Genomic DNA, 13,927 nt, shown 5'->3' with positions numbered 1-13,927 from the left:
ATGCTCATTTGCCTGATGACATGGCAAATTTTATTGTCCTTTTTAACAAAAAACAATTTCAAAACTCTATTAATTATAATTTAGATTTCAATGAAGCCATAAAGAGTATCCATTCTAATTAACATTCACATTTCGACAACTTATCTTTTTAGATATTTTGTTCTTTAGTTACTTAATATTCTAATTTATATAGCATAACTTATCTTATAGGATCTTATAAAACTTTCCTTTTAATCTTAAAGGTATTTTACGATCATATAATACACCTAGAACACTTCTCCATTTCCTCCCATCTTCCTTAATTCGGAGTACAATATCTTCAATTTCTCCTTTAGCTTGCAATATTTCACATTTAAAATTTAATAATTTAGTTTTTCAATTTAATTTTGTATCACTATTGACACTTACCAACAAAAACAAAAGCCTCTGTCGCACTTTCTTACTCGAATGTTACGGACAACATTATCCATAGAGGTTTAAGTTCAACCAACAATCAATATTTAAAATGCATCATGCATATGATAGTTGCACTTATTACAAGTCCTAAAGTTGTCACAACGAAGAGTTATATACATATAAACATCTACATTCCGATTCTTTTGAGGTTAAAAAAGTCCAATTTTATTTCAGGACATACCCATCTCAACTTTAATGAATTGAACATTCAAAGTTTTCGAATTACAATACAACATGCTTGGTAATCAAAATGTAGGTGGAGATCGATTTAATTTGAAATACAAATGGTGAAGGAATCTCAATCGATACACCGCTCTTTGTTGGGGGGGAAAAGCCTATATATTGCCAAACTCCGTTTATTAAGCAGTGACTGACGATTTGGCTCCCAAGTTGACAAAATTTGTTTGATCTACCAAAGAAATTTCATATTGCAATATTGTTAGTAATCACTTATGGAAAAGGAAATCTTAATTGAATATTTCTAAATTAGCTTCAGAACAAATTGAACTAACCGAGGGGAGTCTTTAGAACAAAATAGCACGCCCCAATTACAATATAGCAAAGACAAAGAACCAGTCCCTTCATGTAATGTGAAGTTCCATCCTACAATATTGAATAAGGTTATTGTGCAAATTTTAGAATTTTGCCATACAATGTGCAGAGAGTGTAATATGAAAATATACATATACACATAGATATGTGTTGATAAAGGAAAAAATAGAGAAAAGACTAAAGGAGAACCTGCAGAGTGAAGGCTACTATAAGTATTGAGACAGCGAGAGATCCAGTTTCAAGTATGCTGCAACTGAGATCCATTTGGATGCCCATTATCCAAGCAACTACCACACATAATGGAACCTGAAATCAACAATAGGCTTGCCAAGGTGATTTTGATTTTACCAAATAAGCATGGTTAAAAGTTAATACTTCTTCACCATTTCTTTATACTTTGAAAGACACTTTAAGATGAATATAAAGACAAAAATCCTAGAGAAATGAATAGAAAGATTGATTAAAATATAAATATAAAGTGATAGAAGTTGATCATTGCACTATTGAATTTTTCATACATGATGGAAATTTTGGTTCTTCATTGTTTTGAAAGTTCTATTTTTTAAATATTGGCTTCATTTATTCATATTGAACTAAATATTTATTGGAAATTGCAGTGCTAAGCTTTCATCATGGATTTTAATAGATCACATTCGCACCGACTAGATATAATTTTTTGACATTTCATTGAATGTTATTGTGTATGTGAATTGGGAACTGAAAATTGTGATTTGGAAAATCCTCACATTGCGTTCGGGAGTATAAATTTCTGATATCTTGAATTTGGATTTCAACAATTTTCAATATACAATTTTATATTACGTCTTATTCAAATTCAATACCAATTGAAATTCAAGTTATTTTCAAATATACGGTGAGATTTTATTATTTAAATAGATGAGTGATATAATATTAAAAGATAAATTAAGAAATGAACATATTCACGGTAAGTTAGGTATAACTCTTATAAAAGATAAGATAAAGGAGAGACGACTTAGATGATATGGACACTTGCCACATAGGCCACATAGTGCACCAGTGAGGAAGAGTGAGTTAGTGACTGTGGGGGGGTAGTAGAAGGGGTAGGGATAGACCTAAAATAATTTGGAAGAAGATAGTAAGGATTTAATATCCCTAAATTCGTCAAAAAAAAAAAAGTCAATGATCACATAAATTGGCAGAAAAAGATTCATATAACTGACCCCACCGATGGAACTTAAGGCTTATTTTTGTTTTTGTTGTTGTATATTGAACTCTTAATTTGCAATAGTTAATTTAATATATATATATATATATATATACATATATATATATATAAGTGAATTCCTTTTTAAAACTATACAATGAGGAAAAAAAAAAACCAGTGAAGAACTGCTATTTTAATTTGTCTGGGTGTTTGAAAATCTCACCACAAACATTGAAACTTGAGTTGCAGACCCCAAAGCAACACCCAAAGATATATCCTGCATATTAAAAATGAAGCTTACGCTATGTTAATTAAATTGAAGCTAACAAAAATTGCAAAATTAAAAGATAATTAAAGATCCGATAATATATATATATATATATATATATATATATATATATATTCATACATAAATCGGAAAATGCTAAATAACCAAGAGAGTTAAAATTTCTTTTGAAAGCAAATATTGATCGAATCAACTTGAAAATTGGTCTAATTAGAGACTGATCTTCATTCCTATTTGAATTAAAAGTTTGCTTGTCATTAATTTCTATACGATCCTATTTGATAATTGGAGGACCCAAGTAAACAAAAACTAATCGAAGTAAGAATATTTTTAAAATCAACCTAAATTCAAGTTTTAAAAAAAAAAACTAATTTTGATAGTTTTGACTAGGATCATACGGTACAAAATTAATTAGTGCTAAGAAGTAAGTAAATCTTTCAATACAATACATAGTAAAGATCTTAATTTTTGTGGTTCATAATCCCATCTGAATCACATAATTATTAATGTGTGTGTGGTGAAATTAATTAATTAATTAATTAAAGAGCAGTGATTAGTTAATTACGTACCAACTTGTTTTTGAGAGCAAAGATGATGGCTCCTGCATGTTCTGCTGCATTCCCCACAATTGGCAGCAAAATAAGGCTTATAAAACTCAATGAAATTCCCCACGACTGTGATGCTGCCTTTTTTTTTTTTTTTTCCATGCATTTAAAAAAATATATAAACACAATTAATTATCATAATACATTGAATTGACGAATATCTAAGCCCCGTTTGGGAGCATTTAAAAACGTGCTTATAACACTTATCACTTAACATAAATACTTTTACAAAAAAGGAAAAAGTAGCGGATTTGGATTTGTATTGGATTTAGATAAAATATAATAAAAATTATATTAAAATTTATCCAAACGTAGCATTAATTAATTTTAAAACTATATATATATATATATGAGTTGGGAGGTAGAGCTAGCATGCATTCATACCTCTATAGTACCCACAACGTACTCGGATAACAAAGCAATGAGAATGGTCATGCCAACCAGCCAACCAAATGCACTCCAAAACCCTATCACTGCCTTCTCCTCCTCTTCCTCCACCTCCTCCTCCCCTTCTCCCTGCAGCATATATGCTTACTCTCCATTATTAAACACACTTGATTAAAAATACACTTACGTTTGTTTTTTGGTCCACTCTTACAAATGAAAAGAACCCAGCTACTTCGTGTGCCGCATCGTGGGGGGACATATTTTCTAAGAAAGGTTTATATTAATTATCAATTAATTGTTGCTATAGAAGATATGGACGATCCATCCTTCAATACATTAAAGAAGCTAGCTAGTTTTATGAATTTGGATCTAAGAGGTATTCGAGCAAGACATAAGGTTGAGTATGGACCTCACCCCCAGTGTGAGGGTGAGCCTCACATCGGTGCCTTATTCTTGTTGAGATGCCTCCTAAGACACAAACCCTAATAAAGACCATAAGACTAATGCAATTATTTCACATATTTCTCGATATCACTCCTTTAAATTATGTATACTAACTTTATGTGATGAATATTGTCTCATGCCAAACACTAGCTAGCTTTTATGGTACTTTTAAGATGAATGACTTCTAAGCGAATCAACTAAAAGTATATAATATTGAGAAATGTAATAAAACCCTAATTAAAATGGCCGAAATTACAGTCAAACTAAGTACCCCTTTAATTAAGAAAAATGATAAGATAATCATTTTGCACCCAAAAAAGCCATACACACACATACCGGTATTGGATTAATTATGAGTACGTAGGCTCGTACCTCTTGGGAATTAAACAATTGGCCGTGTGTTTTTAACTGGAAGACGAGATAGCCAACGTAGGCTACAAGCATAACAATGGCACTTGCTCTCGATAGCTCCAGAATCGAAATGGCGGTGAGAGGTCCCATTCCGGTGGCGTATCTCATCGTCAGAGGCTGCAGCTGGCACAGCACTCCCAGCAGCAACATCATGGAGTTCACATCTGCCTGCTTCTGTATATTAATAAACATGAATTAATTAACTAATTGTTAATTAAATAATAATTAACTTTAGTTTTAATGATTAATTAATCGATTAGTTAATCAATTACTCTGTCAAATGATTGTTCCTTGTTGATGTTGGCCAAGCCTCCGCAGAGGAGAGAGCTACCGAGAACAAGGAGGAGGTTGGATAGAACTGAACCCACGAGAGAGTACTTCACCACATGTATTTTCTTCTGGTACAATGCTAAGATTGCTATTATCAGTTCTGTTGCATTCCCACACGTCGCATTTAGAAGCCCTCCAACTGCCATGCATATATAAATTCATTAGTCATTGTACTGAAAAAAATATAAGTACGCAATTTCAAATTAGGATAGCATATATATATATATATTTACGCACCTGTTGGACCGGTGTAGTAAGCAATTTGTCTGAATTTCTCACATGCAGGAAAAAGGAATTCACCGCGTTAGACTACTGATCAGGAGTGTATATATGTACATAATATTGAGAGAGAGAGAGAGAGAGAGAGAGAGAGAGAGAGAGAGAGAGAGAGAGAGAAAGAGAGAGAGAGAGAGAGTAAATTAATTGGTGTGGAAATTGATGAAGTATTACTCACTCGGTGAGAAAACTGACTCGTTCAGCGAGTGGGGCGAGCCCAAGTAAACTCATAGCAAAAACCCATGGCTGCGTTCATGACATCACACCATGTAAATACAAGAACTAACTGTTTTAGATTTGGCAAAATGGTAAAAATCTCATCTAATAGATTTCAAATATATATATATATATATATCAATGTTTTAAAAGGGGAAGGCGTAAGGCGAGGCATTTTAACTTTCAAAAGGCGAGGTGTAAGCCTTTTGAGAATTTATTTTTTAAGATAAAAATTTGTTAAATAAATTATATATATTTAAAATAAAGTAAAAATTAAGAAAATCACAAATATAATGTAAAAAAGAAAAATTAGATATACTTTACAAAATGCTTGTTGGTCATTCAAAAATTACTAACACGAATACAGGACATAAATCATGACAAGAGATACCTATACCATTAGAAAGTTCAAAAACTATTTTGTGATGCAAGAGACAACTTATAGTTATTTTGGAAAGATTGAGATTCAAGAGTTTTAAAAATAAACTCATATTATGACATTTCAGACATGTAGTTAAAATTTTCTAACCAATTCTAACTTAAGAATCACACACCTAAAGGCATAAAAAGCTCGCTTTTTATAAAAATGTGTAAGCCTCATCATGTAATGTGCTAGTCTTTTTGGAATTTGATATTTTAGATTGAACCTCAAGACGTGTTAAGCATGTCTTGCCTTGAGGCGAGCCTCGTCTTTTAAAACACTGATATATACACACACAAGTATATGTGTGTATATATATATATATAGGTAATTAAGTTACTTACACTGGCAAAATGGTAATATTTAGCGAGGATGGCGAGAGGGATGGCCGGGAAAAGAACACACAGCTTGGTTCCGATCACCACCTCCTGAACATTCGACGCCATTTCTCTCACCACTCTGAAACCAAACTCCGCCTTACCGTTCGACACCATCGCCGTCGACGACTTCTTACCAATAAGCCAGCTAGACGACGTAGTACTCTTCTGTTGCCCGCCGGCCGCCGCCGCCGCGGCTTCTAAGTCCCCACCACTCTCCATATTTATCCTGATCGATACTTAATTAATTTCTAAGAGCTCAGTACCGATCGATCTTACTTATATATATGATATGAAAAGTAGCTAGGATTGATCTTGAACTCGATCGATCTGTTTGTGTGCACCTGAGCAAGCTAGCTGTGGCTTTTTGTTTAACATATATTTGATGACAGTGATATATAGAGGAGCTAGCTAGGATACATACGTAGGAAAGTGTGATTAATTTAATAATGGCAGTCTGTTAATATCTTTAGGAAGAAACAAACATTGAGATTAATTAGAGATGTCTTGTGTTTTGTAAGTTTGTTTAATGCGCGCTTTCCTGGAATTTTCTCCCTCCAGAGTTTTTTGGTTCCATCCTTGCATGAGTCTCCCCGTACTTCGACGTAAAGAAGCTGCATGAGATAGAGCCACGGCAGCTGACTCTCAGTGCTTATCACTGCTGCTCGCTGCTCAGACTTTAAACCAAAATGGCTCTTCAATTTTCAAAATAATAATAATTATATATATATATATATATGTAATTAACTCCCCAAAGGAAAAAATGCACTAACCTCCTCTAAGATTTGAAAAAAAAAAAAAAAAAGAAATCTCGCTTAAGATTTTAAAAATCACATTAAGAGAGAATTTTAGAATTCTTAAAATCTCAAGTAACGTCCTTGGATTTTTTGAAACTTCAAGTTTCAAATCGATTCTTAGGCCCCATTTACATCAAGGATTATGTTTAAAAAAAAACGGAAAAGAAAATGAGAAGCAAGTACATTTTTCATTGTATTTTATCTCTACATCAAATAGTATTAAAATAAAAAAATTCCTAATTAATATGATTAAAAATTAATTAAAATAAATTGTAATCATGTGTAAATTAAAATGTTATTTATTTATTTTTTATATATTTTATTTTTCTTCTCACTTTCTATGATAATTAAATATAAAAAAGTAATTTAATTCATTTATACTCTATTTTCTTTTTTCTCGTATTTTTCAAGTTCTAAACAAACCCATAGGGTTAAATTAGATCAATCATTTTGTTTGGAAAAAGAAAGAAAAAGACAATAAAAATGAAACTCATTTTTATTTTCTTTCGATGCCATTTAAATACTACAAGAAATATATTAAAAAAACATTCTAACATGATTGAAAATGGGAAAAAATCAAATGTTAATAATGAATAAAATTAAAATTTTATTCATTTTTTTCCCATTTTTTTCTTTCTTTATTTAATATTTTAAATTTCAAATGGGCCTTAAGATATAGGGAAAAAGTGGAAAAAGACATTCTGACCTATCTAACAATGAATTTCCTAAAAAAATAAAATGAGGCAATACCTATATAATGCAGAGAGAGAGAGAGAGAGATTTCTGAGTTCCCCAGAAAGAGGAAACTTCGTGGGACTTGCAGGCTCAACTAATTAATTGCGTGAAAAAGTTGATGAGTTACTGCTAATCTGCATCCATTTGCTTTAATGGGCAAACCAATTACTGAAGATTGCTGATCGGTAATGCATGAGTTCGGGAGTTTCTTTCTTTTCTTTTAATTTCTTTTTAGTTGTCTCAATCTCCAACAAGTTATTTATAAATAGCAACTCAGAAAATATTATAAAAAATAAATAAAAATATTTAAAAATAATAATTTTTATATTTAATTATTAGAAAAAAGTGATAAAGAAAATAAAAAAAAAATACTAAGGCCCCATCTCAAACCTGAAAAATGTAAGGGAAAGGAAAGAAAAATATGAAGGAAATTAATTAGGAAAGAAAAATATGAAGGAAATTAATTTTTTATGTTTGGTTAGGAAGAAAGGTGAGAAAAAAAGTAAAGAAATATATGTATATCAAATTAATATACATTTTTTTATTTTACATATAATTAATCTTTCATTTTTCTCAATTTTTAACAATATATATTTAAAAAATTATTTTTAATAGTATTTATTGTAAAAATTTTTATTCAAAGAAACTTAAATGTATAAATAAAATTTTAATTTTACACATCATTAATATTTAGTTTTTTAACTTTTAATCATATTAAATTATAAAAAGTTAATAATATTTAATAAAAAATATAAATATAAATATATCTTTTCCTAAACAAAATTCTTGATTACCGAACCCTAAAAATTTTATATATATCATGCATGTGAAAAAGCAATATTTCCAATGTATGGAATCAATTGTCGTGTTGACTACGTATACACTTCCCTATCTTATTATTTTTCTGATCTGAGTTAGAAGCTTCCCGGAAATTTTCAAGTCGTAATTAAATACTCTCTTCATAAAAGTACCACACTGTATTTAATGTATTATATGTATTGTTTTAGTTACTCAATGCAGAATTCTTTATGGTCTAGTATGAGTTAAAATAAAGCGAGTTTTATATTATTTTAATGAATTGAAATACTAACAGGTCATATCTTATAATTAATAAGTTTAAAAAATTTTAAGTGATAGATCCTCCTCTCTCTTGATAATTACATTTAATATTTTCCCTACAAAGGATTTCACTATACTAGTTATTACTATGAAATTATTGTCGTTTTAAGTTTTATTTCGTCCTTGTTTCGTATTAAAATAACATGAGTGAGAAAAAAATAGTACCTCAATAAATTTTTTTATTATTTAGTAAAAAATAAATAGAAATAATTATATGTAAATTAACTAGGAGTTACTTCATCTCACATTCTATTCCTCTTCTCACTAATTGTGCTTGACACATTTAATATGAAAGCTTCATATTTTAATTATTAAGATGTTTCTTGAGGATTATTATTATTATTATTATTATTATTATTATTATTATTATTATGATTTGAAATGTCTTGTCAATGTCATTAGATTTAGATTGTATTATAGCTCATATTAGTAATTAATATCGTATAAATGGTACTATTTGAGGTCATTTTTCAAGTTATTTCATCTTTTATGTTTGTGGTTTTAGATTAAACATAAGGAAATAATTTGTATGTGTCATGCTGTTGGGATTAGTTTGATGCGAAATAAGTCTTGTCATTATCATGTAATTTCATCTACAATCAAAGTGTCATATCAAGAAGAATGAGAAAAAATTGGATGTATATTATCACTGTAGAAGGTGTATTTACACATAAGTAGGCTATACATTAAAAAATAAATAAATAAACAATCAATCTACAATCTAATCAAATCCCCACAATCACTCCAATAGATGGAACGCCACTCGAAAATCCTATTCTATATCGACAATTGGTTGGTAGTTTGGTATACCTCACCGTCACACACCCTAATATTTCAAATGTTGTTCATTTAGTAAGCAATTAGGTTGTGGGTCAATAATGTATATCAAGTTTTAACACTCCCCCGCACGTGCAACTCAACAGCACGTGGAGGGATAAACGCACAATAAATAACACCCATGATAGGAAACACAATAATTTTTTTAAAACACAATAAAATAAACGCGAGCAACAAGATTAGAACTCAGGACAATCAGATCTGATATCATGTTATGTAATGACCCAAAAATTCATACCATTTTTTTTATGTGCTATAAAATCTTATTATTCTAATATACTTGTAATATCTATTATAACAATTTGGTCCCAAAGTGGGCACCGAGGAATCCATGTTAATAAGATAACACACCTATGCAGCGAATAACATAAAATCATATAACCATAATTACAATACAAGAATTCAGTATTTTCTAAAACATTTATATACATATCTCTCTTGTATTCTCCACTAGATCATTTAGAATCTACTAATAAATACATCCCTAAAAAACATTTACCCTATAGGCAGGGCAGTACAAGATCCCCTCTAACTTCGAGTCTGATCAGCTTGTCTAATTGGTTCACCTTAAATGTTTAAATTATTAGGATGAGACAACTCTCACTAAGATGGAATATGCTATTACCAGTGCATGGCAACTGAGTTTACATAAACAATATACTTATAATTAACTAAAACTAAGATAATATGTAAAGTAAAATACAATTTAACTCAAACCTATGTGGCTTAAAATATAACTATTTCAGAACTTTCTATTTAATCATACTTTTAGTATCTATAGGTATAATTATTGTTTTCTGTAAATCTATATATATACATAAATGTGAAAACTTCCCTGGATGGTTAACTGTAAGTCATGATTTGACCCCTCATGATAGGACTGTACGGCCCATCGGCGGGACTTAACACTAGTTGGCCGACCAAGATAAGTCAACTAAAATCTCCCTGGTCAGATCAGCGCCTCAACCCGGACTACCGGGGAGTCTGCAATACCTCTCTAGGCAGGATCGACTACTGATAAAATCCACACACTATCTGAGATATGTGGTTGCACTTTGAACTGAAATAGCTACGGTACCGTACTCTAAAATTTGATCTGATCCATCAAGGTCTGATACTATATATATATATATATTGTAACACCCCGAATCCATAATCCCGGGTTCGTTGCGTTATACTTGTAATATCCTGATAAATCATAATCTATAACATACGCAGCAAAAAATATAAACATAATTTTTATATCATAATTCTATAATACCAAGATTCCATAATACTAGAGTTCACTATTTTCTATCTATAGATCCTTAAAATCCAACCATCACCTGCATTTCCATAAATACATAATTCCCAAAGTATTTCTATATTTTCACAACCATTCTTTACTCAACATCCTTAAAATCATAACAACATAAAACATAAAACATATACATCCCCAAAATATTATTAACATATACTCTTTCTTTTTACAATCCTCAAAAGGCTAAAAACCCTCGAGCTTTCTAAGCCTGACCTCGAGGATGTCCTGAAAAAGAAATAATCATATTCGGGTGAGACATATCTCAGTAAGGGAAAAAACATATATATTAAAACAGCATGTGGCTCACATGAGGTATAAAGATATCATTTTAATTACTTTTGCAAATCATTAACATAATATTGAAATCGTTTTATGAACCTAAACAATCGCATGCAAATATTTAACCCATGAGATTACCCAAGGATAGGGGTGATTACTCGTCCTTACAAGTAACACCCCTCTGCTCTGATACTTAGGCAACCCCTAAGGTCACAACTAAAGCATACCAGGGCACTTACCTTACTCAGTAAGCTCTCAAGTATTAGATTGATCTCGTACTCACACAATTCAAAAATAATTTATCAGCAAAGGCCCTAAGGATAGGGAAATCTACCCGCCCATACAAGTAGGTTCCCTCTGCCCTAGTACGTTATGTAGCTACTGCCACATCTAAAGCTACTAGTGCACTCTCAGCAAGCCCTCAGGTGAAGAGTACGCCTCACCCAAATCATGGCATATTCTACGTACATAAATACTTCTAATATCATAATACATCATTCTGTCTGTCTTTATTTAATCATACACATTCATTCATGTTCATAGCTTAAGATTGCATTGCATTTCACTTTAAGTGACTCTTTCCCATTTGTATTGTTCACGTTTCATATTTCATTTCATTCCATTATCATTTCATTACATAACGTTTTCATTTCATTCCTTCGTACTACAGCTGGTCTTTAGTCATCATCGGTTAGTCCACATAGAAATGTGCTAAAATCTACTAACAGTTAGTCCACATAGAAATGTGTTAGAATCTGCTAACATGACTGTCTTTTAGCTGTCTTACATTTACATGGTTGCATTTAGCATACACAAGCAACATAGTCCATATCATATTTTATTCTTAATACTTTACTTACTTAGTTTGCACCTCATACATTTAACATATATTTGCACATAATCTCATGCCACACAATTTAACAGTAAAATTCATACATATTCCTGTAAAATAGGTCAACTCATATTTAACATTAAATGCTGAAAATACATTTCATTTCTTATATAATTCCTCAGAAATTACTTTTCACTTTCATTCGTTTACTTTCACATATACATAGCTATATAAACATTCCTAAGCTCATAAAACATATTTTTACATGGTTGACATTTTATACCCACATGGAAACATATATATACTTAAATAAAATATAATCCATTTTAATTCATGAAAAATTTGATTTAATACATAAATTTTCCCCTTACCAGACTTTCGAGCTACGCTGATAGGATCCTCGAACTGATACTCACAGCGTTCACTTGGACCCTAAATCCAGAAATCCTGTTTAATTAAATAAATTCCAATTTAACTCAAATGTTAAGAAAAACACCTATTTACTACTTCCTAGGTTCCAAATAACATTATTCATTAAGGAAATCCCAAAATAACTCACTTACCCTGATTTTGGGATGTTTTCCAAACCCCTTAATCTAACGATCAGCTCCTACAGCTTTACAGAGAATGATCCTACGAACCCCGTGGTGGTTCCGGATCGTCAAACCGGGTCAAATCCGATCCAAAATTGAAGAGAGAAGGCTGGGAGACCGTTTTAGAGAGAGAGAGAGAGAGAGAGAGAGAGAGATTGCCAATTTACGCTGAAAAATGAAGAACAACCTATTTATAGACAGGGCTTCGTCAATGAGACATGTGGATTCGTCAACGAGGCACTGTAGAGTAAGATACCTTCGTTGCCAAAATTCAGAGTTCCAAAATAATCTCTCAAGATTCCTTCATCGACGTGGAACTGGTGTTCGTCGACGATCTTAGAAGGGCACTTGTCGACGAAGACAGGACATTCATGGATAAGGCCTATTGTTCCTCTTCTAATTTCTTTCCTTTTTCCTTATTACACATTAATCCATTTTATTTATTATAGTTCCTAATTATTTTAATCTCCAAGTCATTACATATATATTACTATTTTACCATGATTCTGTTTCAACTGTAATAATTGAAAAGGCTAATATGAATAACTGTAATATCTTATTTGAATAAACTGTAATATCTGAATATCATGATATTTTGTAAATTATGATTCCTTGAAAACAGTGTAAATTCTGTACTGAACTGATATTTACTCATGCTACACAATTAAATAAATAAAACTCATATACTGTAACTTGTATTTAAATCCATGTACTGCAATCTGTATATTTTTTATAATAAAGATAATTTCTAATCTATAGAATTTTCTTGAAAACACATAATTACATATCATAAAACATCTAGAATTTATATCCCAAAATACTTATATTTTACTGGCAAAAATTCCTAAAATTTACTAGCATAACATACTTCCCTTACCTGGCTAACTGAACTCGTTCACTGATTTCTAACTCACGCCTACAACATTCATGATTCCAAAACCCTGAAATTATACATATATACATATATATATATATATCCTTTTCAATCAACTGAATATTCAGAATAATTATCATGCTCACTGTCGCGGCATCCCGGGAGCACGTGTGCCCCGTGCGGCGAAATTAAAAATCAATTTAATATTTTTAAGGAAAAACATGGATATCGGAGTCGCCACTAACCTTTAGTGCGGTTAAAACACATGATTACTACCCTGTTAGGGGTAGAATCGGTCTACATTACCAGAGTTGGGGCCGGGAGTTCGGTTACGCGAGGGGAAGGTACGAGCACCCCCTACACGCCCGTTCTTACGAACGGTACCTAATTAATTTAAAATTATCCCTAAGTTAATCTAATAATTCTTTAAATTACTCCTTTTTTTATGAATTTATAAGTACATGTAAAAAAATAAATAAATAAATAAAATAATAAATAAATAAAGATAATATATAGATATATATAGATATTCCCTCAGAGCTTAGGGTACGTGATGCCTGAAGGCTCATACCCTCGCAATAAAATCATAGGGATAATATATACACGAAAATAAA

The 13,927-nt window shown here is 31.1% G+C and overlaps 1 protein-coding gene across 1 annotated transcript; it reads right to left on the bottom strand.

Annotated features, from left to right (window-relative positions):
- Window positions 1-597: 597 nt before the first annotated feature.
- LOC131148781 (vacuolar cation/proton exchanger 3-like) lies at window positions 598-6,289 on the bottom strand. Its single transcript, XM_058098699.1, has 11 exons — window positions 5,915-6,289; window positions 5,112-5,179; window positions 4,895-4,923; window positions 4,600-4,796; window positions 4,289-4,501; window positions 3,470-3,601; window positions 3,050-3,166; window positions 2,418-2,471; window positions 1,198-1,314; window positions 969-1,059; window positions 598-865 (listed from the first exon to the last, which is right to left on the bottom strand). The coding sequence occupies exons 1-11, from the start codon at window positions 6,167-6,169 to the stop codon at window positions 816-818; spliced, it is 1,323 nt and encodes a 440-aa protein (XP_057954682.1). The 5' UTR covers window positions 6,170-6,289; the 3' UTR covers window positions 598-815.
- Between the last annotated feature and the right edge of the window lie 7,638 nt (window positions 6,290-13,927).

Source organism: Malania oleifera, chromosome 2, assembly GCF_029873635.1.
Source record: "Malania oleifera isolate guangnan ecotype guangnan chromosome 2, ASM2987363v1, whole genome shotgun sequence".
Classification (NCBI taxonomy): Eukaryota; Viridiplantae; Streptophyta; class Magnoliopsida; order Santalales; family Ximeniaceae; genus Malania; species Malania oleifera.
This window is presented reverse-complemented; position numbering and strand designations above follow the sequence as displayed.